At 49.5% G+C, this 21,115-nt stretch overlaps 2 protein-coding genes and 1 long non-coding RNA gene across 5 annotated transcripts in view; 2 read left to right on the top strand and 1 right to left on the bottom strand.

The window, feature by feature from the left end:
- Window positions 1-1,646: 1,646 nt before the first annotated feature.
- Window positions 1,647-20,942, bottom strand: ARMC6 (armadillo repeat containing 6). Of its 2 annotated transcripts, XM_060630727.3 has the most exons (9): window positions 20,833-20,942; window positions 15,888-16,021; window positions 13,729-13,909; window positions 12,567-12,649; window positions 7,153-7,726; window positions 5,393-5,538; window positions 3,938-4,069; window positions 3,496-3,633; window positions 1,647-2,424 (listed from the first exon to the last, which is right to left on the bottom strand). In XM_060630727.3, exons 3-9 carry the CDS (start codon window positions 13,871-13,873, stop codon window positions 2,212-2,214), a joined length of 1,431 nt encoding a protein of 476 aa, XP_060486710.3. In that variant the 5' UTR covers window positions 13,874-13,909; window positions 15,888-16,021; window positions 20,833-20,942; the 3' UTR covers window positions 1,647-2,211. The 2 variants fall into 2 exon arrangements, with proteins under 2 accessions (XP_060486710.3, XP_060486709.3); XM_060630726.3 differs by lacking the exon at window positions 15,888-16,021 and having other exon boundaries at window positions 20,833-20,941.
- LOC132678424 (uncharacterized) lies at window positions 2,331-16,212 on the top strand. The gene is made up of 4 exons (XR_009609588.3): window positions 2,331-2,443; window positions 3,595-3,701; window positions 10,762-10,843; window positions 16,125-16,212. It is a non-coding gene; the product is annotated as an uncharacterized LOC132678424 (long non-coding RNA).
- SUGP2 (SURP and G-patch domain containing 2) overlaps window positions 20,912-21,115 on the top strand; it is a 32,763-nt gene continuing 32,559 nt past the window's right edge. Inside the window, exon 1 of one of the 2 annotated variants that reach the window (XM_060630721.3) lies at window positions 20,912-21,029. The gene's annotated coding sequence lies outside the window, so the exon portion shown is untranslated. The remainder of the gene's footprint in view (window positions 21,030-21,115) is intronic. The other variant, XM_060630723.3, reaches the window with a different exon arrangement.

The raw sequence follows: 21,115 nt of genomic DNA, 5'->3' as shown, positions 1-21,115 counted from the left end.
ACATTTACAGGAAGTTGGAGAAGAGAAGGAAAATAGGAGCTTGCCTACATGGAACTCATGGACAGAAGGGAGCAGACAAACAGGAAAGCACATAAGCAAGGTGACCTCAGACAAGCTTACAGCTCAGAGACAGAGCACACAAGGTGATGGGACGAGGGTGCCAGTGAAGGGGAACTAGCAATATCCCCATGGAGGCAACATGTGAGCTGGAACCTAGTGCCAGAAAGGAGCTGGCCATGAGGAGGGCTGGGGGAAAGGTGCTCCATGCAAGGCACAGCATGTGCAAAGGTCCAGAGGTAGGGAGGCTGATGTGGCTAGAAAGACAACTAAAAAGGAATATGGGGAAGATGAGGTTGGGAGGTGGGCAGAGCCTGGAGAACAGTTGGTTTTATGGGGATGGCAATGGGGAGCCTTGGGCAGATTGAGAGCAGAGCTGGGGCAGGAACTATAGGAATGGTGCCTCAGGCTTCCCCAGAAATAGGCTGGCACCACCCACCTCCCATTAGACAGATGAGGAGGCATGAGGCTCACAGGGCCTGAAGACTGCCCCAAGGTCACATGGGTGGCCCATCCAGAAGTCAAGTCAGGACAGCAGTTCCTGGAGCAGATGCAAGATCCTTGTACGTGTTTGGTGAGTCCCGGTGGGGGAGTCAGAATGAGGCGATTGGGTCTGAGGTTCATGTCAGCCTCCCTGAGCTGGCATGGTCCTCCCAGTCGATGGTTGGGGAGAACTGGCCACATAGGGAGTTAGGACCAGGGTGATGCCACCCCTGCCCCAGCTATTTGCATCAGCCATGGAAACCAGGAGGCTTCGAGGAAAGGGCGCGAGTTAATATCAAGGACCAAATTCAGGCCCTTCTCAAGCTAGGGGAGATGAATGACAAGCGACAGGCTGAGTGTTCCAAGAGAGGCGAGGGGTTCCCAATGTGTGGTCTAGAGAGGTCAGGCACAGCGCCCGGAGCCCACCAGGGGTCTTGAAGCTACCTGACCCTGCCTGGGCTGCACAAGCTGCCAGATGACCACAACATGACCCCCAAGTAGAAAGGCAGAGGAGAGCTGGGGTTTGCTGGGCACAGCTGCCTGGGGACCCCCAGGACACCTGGGGGTTGCAGTGGGCATTTGGGGGCAGCTACAGTGATGTCCATACTACAGATGGGGAAAGTGAGGCTCAAAAAAGGCAGGCAGGCTGCCCAAGCCACCCGAAGAGCAATGACCTCAAGTCCCCAGGCAGGGGAATACAGGTCAGTCCTTCTAGGGTAACTGAGGTAGTGAAGCTAAGACAGTTGGGTACCTCCCATGTGCCTAACTGCTCGAACCCCCGGAGAGGAGCCTTTATTTTCGCCCTCCCCATTTTACAGAGGATCATTCAAGGCTGAGAGAGATTATGTCACTAGCTCAAGGCCACAGAACTGAATGATACAAACTCAGAAATAGTGGCCTTGGGGCCCAGAGACCCTAAGTGTGACCCATGGCCCCAGCAGACTGCCTGTCTGAGAGTGACAGCAGATCATATATCCCAGGCTGTTCTAAAAACTCCTTTGCTTTCCTTAGTGACCCCACAGCCTCCCCAGATGTCTGCCCCTCTCCCATTCTCTTAGGCAGCTGGATGCAGCCTCCATACTCCACGGCACTATGGAAGAGATCCCTCCATTGTTCAGCTAACAATCTTTTATTACTGGGCAGTACTGACTGGTCTGGGACCCCTGGAGGCAGAAGAGCTCGGTCCTCGCCCTCTGTCCAGCAGAGCAAGGCACCTGCAACCCATATTACAAGTGAGAGACCAGCAGGGGAGAAAACAGACTTGTAGGAGCTGAAGCAGGGCCCCACCCTGCTGTGAGATTGGCCGGCAGGCTTCTAAATTTCAATCTTTCAATCAGCACATCACCCCTCGGCAATGCTAAGGAGGCCATTCTGGTAGGAAGGGGCATGGGGTGGGGGTGAGAGGGCAGGATGAGTAACACCAATGCTGTTGGCTGGTGAGGGGAACGAGGTGAACAGAGACCAGGTCCCAGGAGCTGCTTTCTGCTGTGTAGATGCTTCACCAATGCTCCCTTCACACCCTAGCCCGGTGCCTGGTACCTGATCCCATCAGAAAACACCTCTTGCTGAGTCGGGGAGGAATCTGGGGAGTAGAGTGGCAGGACACAGACCTCCTCCCTATTCCTGAGTCATATGACTCATCCAGAGCCACGGCCCAGACTGAGCCTGGGGTCATGGCGCCAGGTTGCCCTTTTGGCCAGTCCACAGCTCCCGGAGCTCAACGCGGCAGCCAAGGTCCCGCAAGGCAGCTTTGGCCACGTCCTCACAGTCACGGTGGGCAGCACGGGCCTGCAAGATGAGTGCTTCAGCCCCCAGGTCCAGGATGGGCTGTGAAAAGGCCTGGCTTCGAGCCACCAGGTTACGGATCAGCATGCAGGCCTGTTTCTGGGAGGGAGAACTGAAGGTGAGTGGCTGTAAGCTGGTGCATGGGGTCTACTCTGACCTTGGGGCCCTCACCATAACACAACGGGGCAAAGATGACCACAACCAACATACAGCAGGTACCTACGCTGTGGTTCATCAGGCTAGGTTCATGTCTCCACTTCACCCTCTCAGCTGCCCCGGGAGGCAGGGCTGATTTCCCCATCTCCCAAGCGAGGAAACTGAAGCTCGGGGCAGCCAAGTACTTGGCAGGTGGGGCAGATCCCTCAGGTGTAGGACCCTCTGTCTCAGAGCAAGATCCCCGGAGGCTGGCAAGAGCCAGCAGAGAGTCAGTGGGAAGAGGGGGGTTGTGCACGGGGTCCACTTGTCAATTACATCATCACCCATTCAGCCAACATCTGTGCCCTGCTCCTCTGCCATGTGTGGGTGCCACAAAGCACCGCACCATTGGGAGGCTAGATGAGGAAGGGAGGTGTGAGGGGCTGTCTGGCCAGGGTGATCAAGCGTGGGCAAGGTGATGAGCGAGCCAAGGGCACAGTGTCCCAGAGGAGACACTATCGGCAGAAAGGCCGTGAGTGGGACAGAGCCTGGTGTGTCTAAGGACCAACAAGGAGGCCCCTGTGCTGGGAGGGTGCAAGAGGGGGGAGTGGGGGAGGTGGGGACAGTCCTGGCAGATACAGGGAGGTGTGTGGGTCTCCGGCAGGGGCACGCACAGCCTTGTCTACTGCTCGGCTTCCCTGACTTCCCAGTAAGGTATGGACAGTGGGTCCTGCATGCAGAACATGAAGGAGTGGCCATGGTCAGCAAGGAGCTTTCCAAAAGTTCCAGCAGATCCCCACCTGCTCTCCTCCCATCTCCCGCTCCTCGAACTATCCCTCTATAGGGACTGTTAGGAAAGGAAAAGATCACTGCAGGAACAGCAAAGGAACAGGAAGATAGCCGTGGGCAGAACTGGGAAACAGATATAGGACTCCGGGGGGCTGAGAAGTGGAGACCTTGAGAGAACTGGGCTTTGATAGGGACAGGGACAGGGAGGGCCTGAGTCCTGCTCCCTCCTCCTATCCCCAGGCTCACCTGCACTCCGGCCTCTTGCGGGTGTGCCTTCATGGCCTGCAATGCAGCCAGGGCCCCGCCACCCTCCATGATGACCCGGCTGTTCTCTGGCTTTCGCAGGGCCAGGACGCACAGGGCTGCACAGCTCTGCTCGCACACCTGTGGGCGTCATGGGAATGGCTGAGACAGTCAGATGCCCTGGCGGGCCCCCATAGTTAATCCCCCAGGTGAGTGCCCTGCAATTTCACCTGGATAGATGGCTGTCAGCCCATGTATATACCAGATCAGTAATAACCAGAGTGATACCAAGGGATAAAAACATCAACCACGCTCTGAAGGTCTCAACCCAGGCCTCTCGTGTGCCCCACTCCAGCCCTAGCCCTGCTTGAGGAAATGGGAAAGAGCACCATGCAGATACAGCCACTGTGCCCCACCTCGTGTGCGTCCCGCCTGCGGTAGGTACCTGGGGGCTGGCCAGGTGCTGGGTCATGGCAGCCACGATGGACTCTGTCCCACCAGCTCGAACAATGGCATCCTTCACATCATCATTGCCTGCGATGGCCCTCAGGGCACTCAACACTTGCTTCACAAGGTCCTAAAAGGGAGGGCAATGTGGGGGTCACCTCTGGCCAGCTCATCCTCCTGTGCTATGCCAGACGCTGACGGCTTGGTTGCTGGTTGGTGGGAAGGGGGTCTTGAGGGAGGGTCTAGGATTGTTTTGCTATTTGAACAATTGGTGGGGCCAGACTGGGGCACGCAAGCAACGTGTAATGGCAGGGTTATTACTTGCTGCATAAAAAAGGCAGGGAGCAGGGCACCTGGGTGGCTCAGTCAGTTAAGCGTCGACTTCAGGTCATGATCTCATGTTCATGGGTTCAAGCCCCGTGTCCGGCTCTGTGCTGACAGCTCAGAGCCTGGAGTCTGCTTCAGATTCTGTGTCTCCTTTTCTCTCTGCCCTTCCCCTGCTCATGTTCTATCTCTCAAAAGTAAATAAATGTTAAAAAAAAAAAAAAAGTTAAAAAAAAAAGGCAGGGGAGGCTTAGCAGGGTAGACCCTGTGAATTACACTTAAGTCCAGGCCAGGCATTTGGACAACTTTGAAACCCCTCACACACAGAGGGGACATATGGCTCAGACCAGGAATTAGAGCACAGGGTCCCCTGGCCACAGCTGAGTCCTCAGGTGAGTGCCAACCAACCTGAGCTGAGGACAGCTGACCAGATGCTGCTGGGACTGCTGACCTCCCCAGTGAGGGGCAGAGTCATGAAAGAGAAAGAGAAAACAGTAGGAGGGAAACCAAGCCTCCACCCACCCCTGGCAGTGCAGAAGTACAAACAAAATCCATCCCCTCATTTGCTTAAGCTGGGTCAAATTCAGCTTTCTGTCACCTGCACAGAAGGAGCCTGGGTGACATCATGAGCGGGGGTTGGGGACAACAGGACTGTTGCTGCCACAGGCCAGGCACGTACACACAGGGTTGATATGTGACAGCTAAATGAAAGAATAATGAATAGGGGTCCCTGCCCCATTTTACAGATGGGGAAACCGAGGCACCAAGGATTTGCCTCACTCAAGCTTCACACACCTAAGCCAGGGTAAGGGCCAGCCCCTGCCAACACCCACTTGCATTCCTCCCCCTGCTGGCAGAAAATACAAAGGTGCTAGAGAACAGTAAGAGAGGGTGGGTGGATTTGTTTTCCCCAAAAACTTTACTTCCTACCCTCGGGTCAATGAGAAGTGAAAACTGCACTTTGCTTCAGGGGTCAGCCATGTTCCGGTTCAAGCTTGTCTGGGTGGCAGGGACCCAGAGGGGCAGAGTTCACTGAGAAGTCTGGAACCCTCCCTTGGCATCAAGAGAAATGACAAATCGAAACCCAAATGAGGGGGCGTCACACCCTAAGACGGCTCTGGAGGCCCACCTGGTGGTCGCTGCAGTTGGCCAGTAGGGCCACCAGGACACCGAGGCCCCCAAGGTCGACGACCTCCTGGCAGAATTCGTTGCGGACAGCCAGGCGGGATAGGGTGCTGCAGAGCTCACTCAGGACACTGGGGTTGTCAGAGAATGCTGTGGAGGGCGAAGAAGAGGAACCACTGGGGGGTGAGCACATGGGAGAGGACCAGTCCCAGCTTGGAGCCAGGAGCCAGCGGTCCTGATACAAATCCTGCTCAACCTGGGAAGCTGGGCCCTTCTGCCAGGCAGGGTGGCCACCAGTAACGGGAGAGCTCCGGTGGACACCAGGGCTGCCCAAACCTGCAGTGCCCCCTGCTGGCCACAGGAGAAGACACGGGAACACGCCCTCCCCCACACCGTGTCCCAGATAAATTCCAGACCAACTGATGATCTCAACTAAAAAAAGAAAACCATAATAGTGCTATAATAAAACATCCAAGGCTATTTTTATGTTCTTGGGGTGGGAATGACCTTTCTAAGTGCAACGGGAAACCCAGAAACTGTAGAGGGACATATGGATAGAGTTGACCCAGGCAAAATTGAACACAGATGCCGAAGACTAAGTTCAGAGGCACGAGGGAGGAGACGCCTGCCTGCACTGAGGCCCACATGCGGGGTGGCGGATAGCCATAATTTATACAGAGCTCTGTGACAGTCAGTTGGTATGCCCCCCCCCCCCCACCCGGGATAGGGTGCAGCACCCAGCAATGGCATGAACACTAATCTGAGTAGAGGTATCTCTAGATGTGGTGACATCTATGAACGGCCGACTTCAAGATGACCCCTGATGGTCTGGGTGGGCCTTGTCCAGTCAGCCGAAGGCCTCAGAGGGAAACTAAGGTCTTCCTGAAGAGGAAGAAGCTCGTTGGAGGACTGCGGTGTTGGCTCCTCTGAAGCCTGCTCCATGGATTTCAGACTCAGCAGCCCCACAGCCACATGGGCCAATTCCTTGAAATAAATATACATATACATACACAAACAGAGCCCACTAGTTCTGCCTCTCTGGTAGAACCCTGACTGGTATGAATTCCTGTTGATAAACAAGAAGGATGTAAACTACCCCTCAGAAAAGCAGCCCGACTTTGCAGATAGTCAGAACCTGTTTTCACCCTCTCCGGAGGTGTGGAGAAGAAACTGAGGCAAGCCTGTCTCTCCAGAAGACAGGGCCAGAGTCAAACACACAAGCCTAGCCATAGAGCCAGAGCCACAGGCAGGCTGGGAAGAATTCATTCTTCTAGCATCTTCTGTGCGTCAAACCAGTCAGGTCTTTTCTGGTGGGTACAGTGGACAGAGGCAGGGAATTTAGGGTCTGAACATTAGCACTGTGACCTCCTGTGGCTGGCTCGCCGTGATCACCCCAGTCAAGAACATGTACATGCCTAAGAATTTGTGGCTAAGTATGAACCAAAGTGTAAACCTCTACTGGGGACCATCTTTGGGAAACACCCTCATTTGTCCCCTTGGGAAGCCCTCCCTCCTCCACTCTGTGTGAGTGGACAGAGCCAAACCCCTTCCCCAAATGGCTCCAGAAATGGGCACAAAATTTGGTCCTGGCCAACGAGCACTGGCCTGGAACTCCCCAAGAGCAGCAACCAAGAGTAGGTACACTGTTCCACTAAGGCTGCCGTGTGGGTGAGGGTAAGCCAAAAGAGGTAAGCAGAAGTAATCTTCTGGGGCCAGCCTGAAGTAATCTTAAAACCCAACTCTCTCTTTCACACCTGCTCTTACCTTTGGCGGCCTCAATGAGCACCTTCAAGCCTCCATTCTCCTGCACAATCATCTTGGCATGGTCGTGGGCACGGCCAAAGGGCACACGGATGTCATCATCGAAGGTCATGACCCGGAGGGCCCAGCAGGCCTCCTTGACCACATCGGCGCAGTGACCATGCCGGGTGATGGCACCGGTCAGCAGGGGCAGCACACCGGCCTTCACCAGGCTCTGCCGATTCTGCTCGTGCTTCAGGCAGGCATGGCACACACAGCGGATCCCAGAACAGGTCAGATCGGCTGCATCGGCATTCTGGGCCAGTGTGGTCACCAGCAACTGCAAGCCCTGGGTGTCTAGGAGATCGGGCTGGCCTTCGGTCAGGGCTGACACGGCATTGAGGGCCTGGAGCAGGAGGCCCTGGTCACTCACTACAGCAAGCTTCCAGGCAGCGAGAAGGATGGGGTAGGCCCCTTTCTGGGCTGCCAGGAAGCGGCAAGGTTTGTGCTGCTTACACTGCTCAAAAAAGCGGGCAAGATGCGCTGACACTTCCTGGGGGCGAGAGTGGGCCACGGACTCCTGCAGGTCATCCAGGGCCTAGAGGACACGGGAGAAGCCTCAGTGTCAGCTCAGCCTGAAGAGGTTCCACGGTGAGTGTCGCACCCCCGCGCGCTTCCCTCTTCTGGGATCTAGGGCTGTGGTGGAAATTCAGTCCAGCTGTGGCAGCTTCCACGCTTGTGCTTTTAGGAGCTTTGAGCGTTAGAGGCCACATAGAGAAGGAGAGACCCAGCCATCTCAGCGTCCCTCCTAGGAGCCACACACATGAATGCTGACAAATAAACATTCTAGCCCCAGCTGCCATTGCAAGACGGTCCAAGAGAGACCGGCAGAAGAACCATCTGGCTGAGCTCAGTCAACCCAGCTGAATCATAAGGAACATAAAACGGCTGCTGTTGGGGGCTGCCTATCATGCAACTGTAACTAACGCACCCTCCAGTGGCCAGCTCTCCAAGGAAGGTGAAAGCTACCTTTGCCAGACCTGCAGATACCAGATGTCTCCTGTTTGTCTCTCCCATACACTCCACAGATATTTATCTGCCAAATGAAACCACACCAGACATACTGTTGATTTACCCCAATTCAACACAAAGCCCTTGGGGGAAAAAGTAATAACAAGAGAAAACAATTTGAAAAGAGTATACAGGGGCACCTGGGTGGCTCAGTCAGTTAAGCGTCCGACTTTGGCTCAGGTCATGATCTCATGATTTGTGAGTTCGAGCTCTCTATTGGGCTCTGTGCTGACAGCTCCAAGTCTGGAACCTGCTTCAGATTCTGTGTCTCCCTCTCTCTCTGCCCCTCCCCCACTTGCACTCTGTCTCTCTCTCTCTCACATATAAACTAAACAAAAAAGAGCATACAAGTCTAGCCACCATTTAACTCCATCACCTCCACACCTGTCTCAGCAATGAGTCTAAGATGAGCCCAAGCCTCCTGGAGCTCAGGAAATCACCGGCCCCCGGCCCCAGGGAAGGCAGTTCTACAGATAACCATCAACCCAACCCAAAGGGCTTTGATTTAGCCACAACTGCCCTGAAAGGCTAGGATGCCCATTGGACAACCCTCACTGAGCTAGATTTGTAGAGTTACCTGAGCATATGTTTCAATGACATGGAATATTAATGGACTAGAAGCAGAGAATGTGACTTGAATAGACATTTACCAAAGAGGATACACTGGTGGCCAATCGCCATGTGAAAAGATGTTCCGCATAACTAGTCATTAGGGAAATGCAAATCAAAGCCACAATGAGATACCCTCATATCCATTACAAGATGGCTACAATAAACACACACACACACACACACACACACACACACACACACACACACACAGAGCCAGAAAATAACAAGCGCTAGTGAGGATGTGGAGGAATGGAGCCCTTGTGTGTTGCTGGTGGGAATGTGAATTGCTGCACCCATTGTGGAAAATGGCCTAGCAGTTCCTCAAAAAAATTAAATAGAGAATTACCATCTGATCCAGCAATCCCAGTTCCGAGGACATACTCACAAGGACTGAAAGCAGCCTTGAAGGGAGATTTGTATATCCACGTTTACAGCAGCATTACTTACAGTAGACAAAAGGTGGACACAACCCAAATTTCCATCCATGGATGAACGGATAAACAGAAGGTAGTCCAGTCACACAATGGGATATTATTAGCCATAAAAAGGAACAAAATTCTGACCCAGGTGACAACACGGATGAACCCTGAGGGCGTTATGCTCAGGGAAATGAGCAGGACCCAAAAGGATAAATACTGTGTGATTCTACTTACAGGAGGTCCCTAGAGGAGTCACAGTCATAGAGACAGAAAGTGGAATGGCCAGGGGCTGAAGGAGAGAGTGGGGAGCTCGTGTTTAGTGGGGACAGTTTCAGCCTGAGAATCCAAGGAAGTCCTGGAAATGGATGGTGGGGATGGCTGCACATCAGTGTGACTATACTTAATGTTGCTGAACCATACGCTTAGAAATGGCTAAGATGTGAATTTGTGTTACATGTATTTTACCATAAACCCAAGACAGGGAATGTAGCATTTTAGCAGGAACCTTGCAAGAAACTTGAAAAGCTGGGCCACAAGTGCCATTGAGGATGCACAGTGCTGGAGTTCTCATACTCTGGGTTTACTAAGGTAAGACAGAAAAAGAAAATGACCAAAATTGGCATCCTAGTAACCGTTCAATTTATGGGGAATCTCTTCCTGTCCTGGGTCACATCAGGAAGGCGAGTCTCTGAGCTGGCTGGTGGTCTTCACGGCCCCTAGGTGCTGTGACCCTGCTGATGGCTGAGGAAAGGACGGTGGCTAACGTGAAGGTGGCAGAGCCAACTGTGCTCCACCTGTGACAACTCGGCATTGTGATAGGGGTTTTGTCCTCCACCCTGGGGTCCTTCTCTCTATGACTGATGGCCTTTATTCTGAAACTCCTCACATATAAAACCAGTCCATGGCGCCTGGGTGGCATTGTTAGCTAAGCATCCGACTTCAGCTCAGGTCATGATCTCAAGGTTGGTGAGTTCGAGCTCTGCATCGGGCTCTGCGCGGACAGCTCAGAGCCTGGAGTCTGCTTTGGATTCTGTGTCTCCCTCTCTCTCTCTGCCCCTCCCCCCACCTCAAAAATAAATAAACATAAAAAAATTTTTTTTTTTAATTAAAAAAATAGTAAAATGGGGCGCCTGGGTGGCTCAGTCGGTTAAGCGTCCGACTTCAGCTCAGGTCGTGATCTCGCGGTCTGTGGGTTCGAGCCCCGCGTCGGGCTCTGTGCTGAGAGCTCAGAGCCTGGAGCCTGTTTCAGATTCTGTGTCTCCCTCTCTCTGACCCTCCCCCGTTCATGCTCTGTCTCTCCCTGTCCCAAAAATAAAGGTTAAAAAAAAATAATAAATAAATAAATAAATAAATAAATATAAAAATAAAAAAATAGTAAAATAATAAAATCAAACCGGTCTGGCTCATTTGTATTCAGAGAGTTCCAGGACTTCTTGGTTTTGTTTCTACAAGTCTGTGGGCAACAAGTTTCATGACTCTGGTAGATTCCTTTCAAAAGGCATCATGGAGTTGAATTTTTCTTCTTCTACAGATAAGCCTTTTTCACACATCGGAGCCACGACAACTGAGGTCAACGGTGCTGTGGCATGAGAAGGGGCTCGTTCAACTTCAAGGTGAGAATAAGGCTGGGAGGATATGAAACCCATTGTGTGTGGTGCCTCCCACATGGAAAGGGAGAGAAGGGGTTGATGGGAGAGATATGACAGGGACTTTCAGATTTTGCTATAAATGCTTGACTACTACTTAAATCTTTTATGCCAGATACGTTCACATTCTTCTTCAATAATGAAAAATAAAAATTTTAAAGTCAAATTAAGAGGAGTAAAAGAGCAAAGGTTGTAAATAAATGGAGTTTCCTATACTGCTGGTGAAAACATCAGAGCTGTTCCCAGCTTGACTCTCCTGGACGAGGGACCTGGGTCTGAGTCCCAGCTCTGTCCCTCACTGGCTGTGACCACAGTTGAGTCAGTTATCTTTGGGAAGCCTCAGATTCCTGATCAGCAAAATGGACTAACAACAGATTGAAATAATATGTTTTAAGACTTTACCACAGGGGCATCTGGGTGACTCAGTTGGTTAAGCGTCCGACTTTGGCTCAGGTCATGATCTCAGGGTTCGTGAGTTCGAGCCCTGTGTTGGGCTCTGTGCTAACAGCTCAGGGCCTGGAGCCTGCTTCTGATTCTGTGTCTCCCTCCCCTCAGCTCCTCCCCTGCTCACACTCAGTCTCTCTCTCAAAATAAATAAAGATTTAAAAAAAAAAATTAAAAAAAAAAAAAAAAAGAATTTAGCACAATGCTGAGCACTTAAGAAATACTCAGTGATTACTAAAGACTATTGTGACTGAGATGGTTCATATGTAAAGGGCATCTACAAATCAATAAGAACACGATGAACAGCCCAATAAAAAAATGGCCAAGACAGCAAGCTTATTTTAAAATATATTCATCCTTACTAGCAAATAAGTCAAAACAACAATGAGAATTTTCTCAAAACCTCTGTGAGGCAGGAGATGGTGAGGAAGCTGGGGCAGGGAGAAGTAAATACCTTGCCTTGGGCAGAGTCTTCTAACTTCCTCTTTTATCACTACACTCTCTTGTTGTCAGGTAAATCATTTTTTTCCTCTTTGCAGTACCCATCTGTGGGTATAAATAAGGATAATAATCTCAACCTTGGGTCTTTGGGAGAATAACTTGATATAGCACAAAGAAAGCACCTTGCACAGAACTGATTCCATAGTCAGTTTTCAATAAACATTAGAGCCTTTTGCTGTTTTATCAAGAGCTGTTTTATCAGTGTTTGATGGATGATCTTAAGGAAAGCATTTAACTTCTGTGAACTTTACCTTCCTTGCTTGGGTGCTGGAGAGTGAGGACAGGCTCTGGGTCTCTGTTTCCCCATCAGTAAGTCAGGGACCAGCTACCTCGCAGGCCAGTTTTAGTGCTAAGAGGGCAGGCTGTAATGTGCTGGTGAACAGTCAGTGCTTAATAGGTGACAGTCTTACTAGGGTCCCATTCTCTTCCTGCAATTCCTGTCCGTCTCTGAGCAAACTCAGTGGTTGGGAGGCTCCTCCCAAAAGACTCCTCCATGGCTCCCTATACCCCAAAGCTCCCAACACCAGGGACTACCATGAACACCGTCCAGCCCCAAAAGGCCCTCAAATGTTAACTCAGGGAGCCCTGGCTACAGCTCAGGCTTGCGTGTACATGCTGGGTGCCTGCCCTTCAGAGCCTGCATCTGCCATCTGGTAACCAATGAAAAGGTATCCCTAACAGACCGTTAAAAGGTGGAACCACATGTGTAAGGCCAGCCTTGTCCACACGGGCCACCCCTTCCTACCTGGAGGATGTCATGTGTAGGCTCCTGGGGTCCATCTGCAGAGACTTTGGGTGCCAGCTTTACAATGTTGCTCAGATCCACCCCTGTGGGGGGTGGGGGAATCAGGAAACAAGTGACAGCCATCATCCCGATAGGCCTGCTGGAACATACTTCATGTCCCTTCTTCAGGGACCACCCCACTCTGGAGACCTCTGGGGGTCTACCCAGCTCCCCACCCCAAACCCTCTGCACCAGGACCCAGCAGCCACATCCATACAGGGGTATAACGATGTGGCAAGGGGGTGGTCTTTGCCCTTTGACCCTCTCCAACCAATGGGAGCAGAGCAGTAGTGAGGCTGCAGGCCACGCTGCAGTGAGGGACACATTCTACCTGGTGAATCGAGATGGGAGAAGACCTCACAGACTTATCCCTTGGGGCTCCCATTGCTCCTTACCCTGCATCCTCCCATTGTGTCCTCACCCACCCTGGCACCACCAAGGAAGGCCCCATTGCACAGAACACTTCTGGCTACTCCTCTAGTCGCTGTCCAGTGTCTATACCCCACTCTGTGCCCAGGACACAGAAGTTGGACCCTGGGTTCCCTTGCCCTCTGGTATCTGACTGGGCTTGGCCAACAGAGACCAGGACTGGAGATCAGGAGCGGTACGGTGGGGTACTCATTCCCAGCTCCCTGCTTCTGCCACTATCAGATGACTCTCCATCCCCAGCCATGGACCGCTGTGGGGCAGGGGAGGTCCCTGCTGTGGCCAGGGGACAACAGGTCCCCTGTGTGACAACAGGTATGACAATACCCCTTTCTGTCCCCATGAACTCAAGCCAGAATGCAGGTGGGAAGGGAGGCAGGTGGCCCTGTTTCCTGAGAGGTGGTCAGCAGAAGCCTCTTCAAGGAAGTGCCAATTAAAATGAAACCCACTTTGAAGGATTCAGCCCTGTAGATGTCTGGGTGGGGTCAAGGCAAGTAGAGGGAGGGCGAGAGTCAAGTGGGAGAAGACCGCCAGCCTATCCGGGGCAGAGTGCAGAGAAGGGACAGGTCCAGGGCTGCCACACAGGCAAGACAGAGCCATGGTAGGACATCACTCCTGTATGTTAAGAGCTGTGGACTGGAGGTGACTATCGGGCAAAGAGCCAGACTAGCGCTGGGACAGAGCCATGCTGCCCTACCTTGAGATTCAAATTGTTCCACAGCTTCTTTTACCGCCTCCTCTGGTCCCATGTCGAACTCTTCAATGTTTTCACGAACGGCTGCATCAAAGGTCTCCTGGGTGATGCGCTTGGAGGCCATCTTCAGGAGGCCACTCCTGTGCATGGAGTGGCAGGTGCCCGCCTGATAGACACTCCCAAACTGAGAAGGCAAGAGAGGAAGAAAGTTTCATTGAGGGTGAAAGGACAACTGAGAGCCTGGCTATCATTTAGGGAACCAGGGGCCAGAGTTCAGGACCGACCAGGAAAAATTCTTACAACCTGGATCACAGAAAAGGCTGACACCCCACCATGTGCAGAGCTTCTAAAAGTACAGAAGAGGGATGCCTGGGTGGCTCAGTCAGTTAAGCACTGGATTCTTGATTTTGGCTCAGGTCAACATCTCATGGGGTTCAAGAGATCGAGCCCCACATAGGGCTCTGCACTGACAGTGCAGAGCCTGCTTGGGATTCTCTCTCTTCCTCTCTCTTTCTGCCCCTCCCTTGCTTGTTTGTGTGTGCTTGTGCTCTCTCTCTCTCTTGAAAAAAAAAAGGTGCAGGGGCACCTGGGTGGCTCAGTCAGTTAAGCGGCCGACTTGGGCTCAGGTCATGATCTTGCAGTTCATGGGTTTGACCCCCATGTCGGGTTCTGTGCTGACAGCTCAGAGCCTGAAGCCTGCTTCGGATTCTGTGTCTCCCTCTCTCTCTGTTCTTCCCCACTTGCACTGTCTCTCTCTCTCAAAAATAAACATTAAAAAAAAGTGCAGAAGAGGGCAGGTAGTTTACATTTTATCTAAGAAAGGGGAGACATTAATATGTGTCCTTACAGTAAACAACAAAGAAAGGATAAAATAATCGTAGCAACATTATGTGTTATTACACCATCATAAAGAAATAATATGATTATAATACTATATTATACGTAACCTGTGTTATTTGTGATGTGCAATATGCGTCGTAATATGTAATGTTATAACTATATGATACTTCATTATGTAACTAGGTATTCCATAATGTAACTATATAATAAAACAACTTACTTATAATGGTACGCTATTATACCAATAAAAGCTTCAAAATAAAAATTAATAGTAATAAGTAAAATGGAACACTAAATCAAAAACTAATAGAAATAGTTTCCCAAAAGGGGAGGTAGGGAAGAGGGTGATGTGGGCAAGACTAGAAGCTGGATTATTTTCTCCGAATGTACCTTATTTCATTGGTTTAAATTTAGAACTCATGTAAATGCTTCACATGCTTAGGAAAATAAATAAGTCAATATGAACCAAAATAAAAATGAAAGCAATTCCTAAAAATCAAGAATAAAATGAAAACCGTGAATCTAACAGTTTATCTACATGGAGTTTAAAATGCAGTGATGGGGGCATGTGGGTGGCTCAGTCAGTTAAGTGTCCCACTTTTTTATTTTGGTTCAGAGCATGATCTCACAGTTCGTGAGTTTGAGCCCCACATTGAGCTCTATGCTGACAGTGCAGAGCCTGCTTGGAATTCTCTGTCTCCCTCTCTCTCTGCCCCCCCCTTCCCTCTCTCTCTCAAAAATAAATAAATAAATAAACTTTAAAAATGCAGTGATTGGGGCACCTGGGTAGCTCAGTTAAGTGTCTGACTTTGGCTCAGGTCATGATTTCGTGGTTTCATGACTTCGAGCCCTGCATCGGCCTCTACGCTCAGAGCCTGGAGCCTGCTTTGGATTCTGTGTCTCCCTCTCTCTCTGCCCCTCCCCACTTGTACTCTGTCTCTCTCTCTCTCTCTCAAAAGTAAATAAACATTAAAAATTTTTAAATATTTTATATATTTTTAATATTTTTATTAATTTTATTATTATTTTAATTTATTATTTTATTTTATTAATATTTTATAAAATATTTTAAATTTTTTTTACATATTACGATGCATATTGCACATCTATCACTAATGCAGTGATAGAACCATATGTTCTTACTGGGATGTACAAGAAGTATAGAAAAGAAAAATTTACAAAAGAAAATCTTCAACAGTTTTCAGAAATCACGTTATCGAAAATGATATTAGTAATGTTATTCAGAAGCTAATGTGGATATGGCAAGTAAGTCATAATATTTATGTCATTAGGAACTAGCCTAAAAGAAAAAAGATTCTAACATTAAAAAATCCAAAAAATAGGGGTGCCTGGGTGGCTCAGTCGATTAAGTGTCCAACTCTTGATCTCAGTTCAGGTCTTGATGTCAGGGTCGTGAGTTCAAGTCCCACACTGGGCTACACGCTGGGCATGGAGCCTACTTAAAACAAAACAAAACAAACAAAAAGGTAAAAGAAGACACTTAGAACTAAATTCGGACTGGAATTATTAATACGAACTCATCATGTATTTTCTCTTAGGCAATAGGAACCAATTTTCTAGTGATATCAACTGAAAATACCTTGAGGAAATAACACCCTGAGGAAGTGAACACCCTGAACACCAACTGTGGTCCCTTAGTCCCATTTCCCACCAAAGAAGACAGGGCTCCTGGAGGAATGGCTGATTCTAGGACTGAGAAGAAAACAGGCCAGAGGAGATGAGCCAGGAACATCTTGTCAGACCAGAAAGCAAGGAGGCTTCTAAAAACAGACAGGGTCATGTCAAAGGACTTGGGAGCAAACCCCAAGAGTCGTCAATGGGCCAAAGATGTGACAGGTGAGCAGTAAAAGAAAACAAAATAAAAAACAGTATTTTGATATCAAAATCAAAATCTGTGCGTTCATAATAGTACTAAAACACACCCTGCTCGTTCTGTTGAAAACCGGCAAATAAAGAATCCAACATTTATCCTATGTCCCTCATATAATTACCAGGTTAGAAAGAGAAGATGAGGAAAAGTTCTGCTTTGTAGATGAACTCCAACTAATTATCCACAAGACAGATTTAGACAACCATCCACACAGGCTGCAAAACTGTGAGGAGCAAAACTGATAAGGAACCTGACAATGAGTGGGTAGTACCTGGGTCCACTGTGTGATTTCACATCACCAGAAGAGAAACCCATCACCACTGCCCCTGGACAAGAATGAAAAGCACCTATGAAGGTATCTTGCCAAAAACTCAAACCCAATATGACCATGCATCCAATGGAACTTTCTGTGATGATGGAATATTCTGTATCTGTGCCATCCATGTGAGTTCCAACAGCTGAAACGTAGCTAGTGTGACTGAGGCACTGTGTATGTTTTAACTTCAATTGTAATTCATTTTAATGTAAACATCCATCTGTGACTCGTGGCTATCATACTGGACAGGCAAGGATCTAGAGCTAATGAACAGTTTGTAGGAAATCAAGGTCAGAGGGACACGTCGACCAATACTATGGTGATGTGGGTCTGCAAAAATCACCATTCAGGAGGGGGGTAACTTAACTACAGGACAAACACCTGGTGTTGTCAACAAATAAATCATGACAACCATGAAAAGGATGGGGAGTCCATCAGCAAGTGAATGGACAAACAGAATGTAGTATGTCTGAACAATGGAATATTACTCGGCCATAAAAAGGAAGGAAGCACTGACACACACTACAACGTGGAAGAACCTTGAAAACACCATGCTAAGTGAAAGAGGCCAGACACAGGTCCACACACATAGTGTGTGATTCCATTTATATGAAATGTCCAGAACAGGCAAATCCATAGGAACAGAAAACAGACCAGTGGTTGTAGGGGCGGGGAAGGGGGATGGACAGTGACTGCTAATGAGTACAGGGTCTCCTTTGGGGGTAATGAAATGTTCCACGATTAGATAGTGGTGATGGTTACACAACTTTATGAATATACTTGAAATCACTAAATCGTACACTTTACTATTTATTTATTTATTTATTTATTTATTTATTTATTTTTAAAGATTTATTTATTTAAGTAATCTCTACACCCAACGTGGGGCTCAAACTCACAACCCTGAGATCAAGAGTTGCATGGTCCTCCAACTGAACCAGCCAGGTGCCCCTAAATTGTACACTTAAAATGGGTAGATATCATGGTATGTAAGTAACAGATCAATTTAAAAAGTACTATTTGGGAGCGCCTGGTTGGCTCAGTTGGTCAAGCATCTGACTCCTGATTTCGGCTCCTTATTTCTGTGAGATCGAGCTCCACCTTGGGCTCTGCGCTGATAGTACAGAGCCCGCTTGGGACTCTCTTCTCTCTCTGCCCTTCCCCCAGCTTGCGCTCTTTCTCTCTCACAAAATAATAAACATTAAAAAAAAAAAAAGTACTGTTTAAAAACAAAAGCAAATGAAACGCAGCACAGGCAAAGGATTGTGAAAGCCAGGGGATTGTATCAGCAGCTGGATGACCCAGCAACCCTGGGCAATATCTTTTCCTCTGCGAGACTAGTGGTAAATCACTGAGTCAAGTAAGACAGAACCCTAAGTAAAAACAGATTATGATCTCAACAAGAAGGTCTTTGGGGTACAAGTGGTTTAACACCTAATATTAACCACCCTCTCGTTTTAACAAAGGGGGAAACAGGCCTCAGGCCCAGAGCCTACCTGGGGTTAACAACTCCTTTCATTTTGCTTGTTTTACTCTATCTACCTCGTTTATTGATGTACTACTTTCTGTTAAAATACATCATTTTAAAAATTTATAGTAAAGTTGCAAGAATAGTACAAAGAACACCTGTTCCATTCTAACTTTACCAGTTGTTAACATCTGGCCAAGTTAATCTCTTTTGGAGACACTGTATGTTCCTGCATACACACATACCATGCGAGAATATGCTCCAGGCATCAGACTCTTCCCTCCTAAAGACATCAGCACGAATCTCCAAAGAAAAGGACGCTCTTACATGTTCAATGCACAACGAAAATTTAACACAGGAAGTTTAACAGTGATACAATACTATTTGCTAATATACGCTCCATGATCAACTTTCTCAATTGCCCTAATATTGTCTTTCAAAACAATTTTTTTGTTTCTGGTCCCAGGTCTGTTATAGAATTTGAACATCACAGAAAACGTTAGGGGAACAAAGGCACAGGGAGTTCTAGGACAGCAGTAGGGGAATGTGACAAAAATTCGAGTGCAAATTTGGGCCATGTGGGAAACAGGCCATTCAAGCCCATGCTTCTCTTTGTGGAGGTGGCGCAGGATGTGAATATTCCATCTGTGTTTGTGCAGATGTTTTGGGGAGGAGGAGGACGGGCTCTGGGGCCAGCCGGGGTGACTTGAATCCCAGGCCTTCCACTTAACTTCACTGTTGGTCAAGTCAACTCTCTCCTGTGTAATATAGGGATAAACAAAGAGAATCTACTTCATAGGGCTGCAATGCAAACTCAGTCAGTTAATTCCATAAAGTGCTTAGAATAGGGTTTGGCACAGAGTAAGAGCTCAGTAAACATTAGCTATTGTTCCTTTCCTTTGTTGCTTAGAGGTAATTAGACCAGTTTACTTAGAGGGGGGTGAGGCATAAGGGCATCAAACACTTCACCTTGCTCCCTTGCAGATAGCCGCCCCCCCCCCCACCCCTTTCTGGCCCAGAAGAACAAGGAGCCTGTTTAGGGACTGCTAAGGATTTTCAAGGTCAAAGGTGAAGGAAAAAAGTGAAGATTTTCTGTTTCAATAGAGTTTCTCAGTGAGACACCTGGGCTGGTATGTGCGTGAGGAGTGTTCCTGACCAGCTCCAAGGGGCAAGAACTTCCCAGCTGTGGCTGTTGGAGGGACTCTGTTCCTGACTCCACCACCCTAGGCACACTTCAGACCCGAGTAGGCCAACAGTGAGTGGCCACTCTGTCACAGAGGCACAATCCTAAAGGCAAATGCCATTATGCCTACTTTACAGATGAGGAATCTGAAGCTTAGAGAGGGGAAGAACCTGCCAGAGATCACACAAGCAGTAAAAGGTCTGGCCATCATGCCACCTTGCTTCATGAACACCTTCCTTCCACCTGGGTTCTCTGAGGAGTTTCTGCTAGCTCTTCCAGGCTGCGTCATCCTGGGAGCCTCCCCCCACCACTGAGGACCTATATGTGTTCTCTGACCTTGTCTCCCCTGCCCCATGAACTTCCCCCTGCCTAGTCTTGAGCTCCCTGAGCTGGGGAGATCAATGTCTAGCTCTGGGACCACCTCTAGGGTGAGTCCTGCAGGGGTCCCCCAGGTCAGGCACAGGGCTAGGGGGCAGAATGAAAGCACAGATCTGGAGCTCATGAGAAAGACGGTGCCTAGGAATGGTCATCTGGGAGCCACCTGGGAACAGGTCACACTAGGAAAGGGGGGAAACAGCATTACCAGCTCCCTTCATGGGTCCAAGGTATGAAAAGAAAGGGAGTTAGCAAGGCCCAACTGACACCTAGTTTTCCTTTCTAAGTCAGGGTTCTGCTCAAGAAAACACCGCCTTGACACAGCAGGGACTCTAATGACTCCTCATCTTCCTCCACCTGGACACACCCACCCTGGTTCAGGCACAGTCCCAGCTTCCCCCCTGCCACACTGCACTTCTGTTCTTCACTTAGTGCCAGACAGAAACTTGAAATCACAAAGAGACCTCATTGCTCAAAATCCTGCAGTGGCATCCCAACCTTCTCAGAACAAAATCCAGTCTCCTTACCAGCCCTTTGTCTACGTGGATTTTATAGGTCTCTTACCTACACCTTCCCACCCGCACTTTCCCACCTTTTTCTCATCTTTCCCAGCTACCAAAGGGACCCTCTTCATAACCACTCTGGTTAAAGCAGCCCCCTTTCTCCTACTGCATCATCCTTTTATTTTAATACTATATCTACCTGGAGCTACATGGTTCATTTATTTCATTTGCATTTACTGTCGAGGCATTTCCTCAAATTTAACCTCCAGGAGAACTGGGGTCCAGTCAACTTTGTTCACCACCACGCAGCAGGCACTCAGTACATAGGTTATGAATGAATGAATAAATGAATGAAAAGAAAGCACAGGTCAGGGAAATGGGAGAATTTTGTCTCCCGGCAGCTGTAAGAGTCATTGTAAGGGTCATTCCCCAAAACCAGGTCCGCGAGGGCGGCGCCACAGTCACCAGCCCGACCCGGAGGCGCCCACTCCCCTCCCCGCGCGAGGGGACTCCGCAGCCTCAGCTTCTCACCCGGTCTTCGCAGCCACGTGGGGAAAGGGTGGGGCTCGCGACTGTCACCCGGCAGAGCCACCTCTGGTCCCTTCCGGCCACCGTACGCGCGCAGGCGCGCTGGCGCCAATTCGCCTCGGCCTTCCTCAGCTCCACGGACCGCTCCCGGAGTGATCAAGGGTGACTTCGAGTACAGGTAAAGCTGAGAGAGCCAACAGGTGTGCAGAGGCGGCGTCTGTGCCGTCTTTTGACGGCCGCTCCCCGTCGCCGCCGCCCCCAACAAATTAATCTTTTGCCTCGGGAG

This window comes from Panthera onca, chromosome A2 (genome assembly GCF_046562875.1).
Source record: "Panthera onca isolate mPanOnc1 chromosome A2, mPanOnc1 haplotype 2, whole genome shotgun sequence".
NCBI classification, from domain to species: domain Eukaryota; kingdom Metazoa; phylum Chordata; class Mammalia; order Carnivora; family Felidae; genus Panthera; species Panthera onca.
The sequence above is the reverse complement of the archived record's forward strand: the minus strand, read 5'-3'. Positions and strand labels throughout refer to the sequence as shown.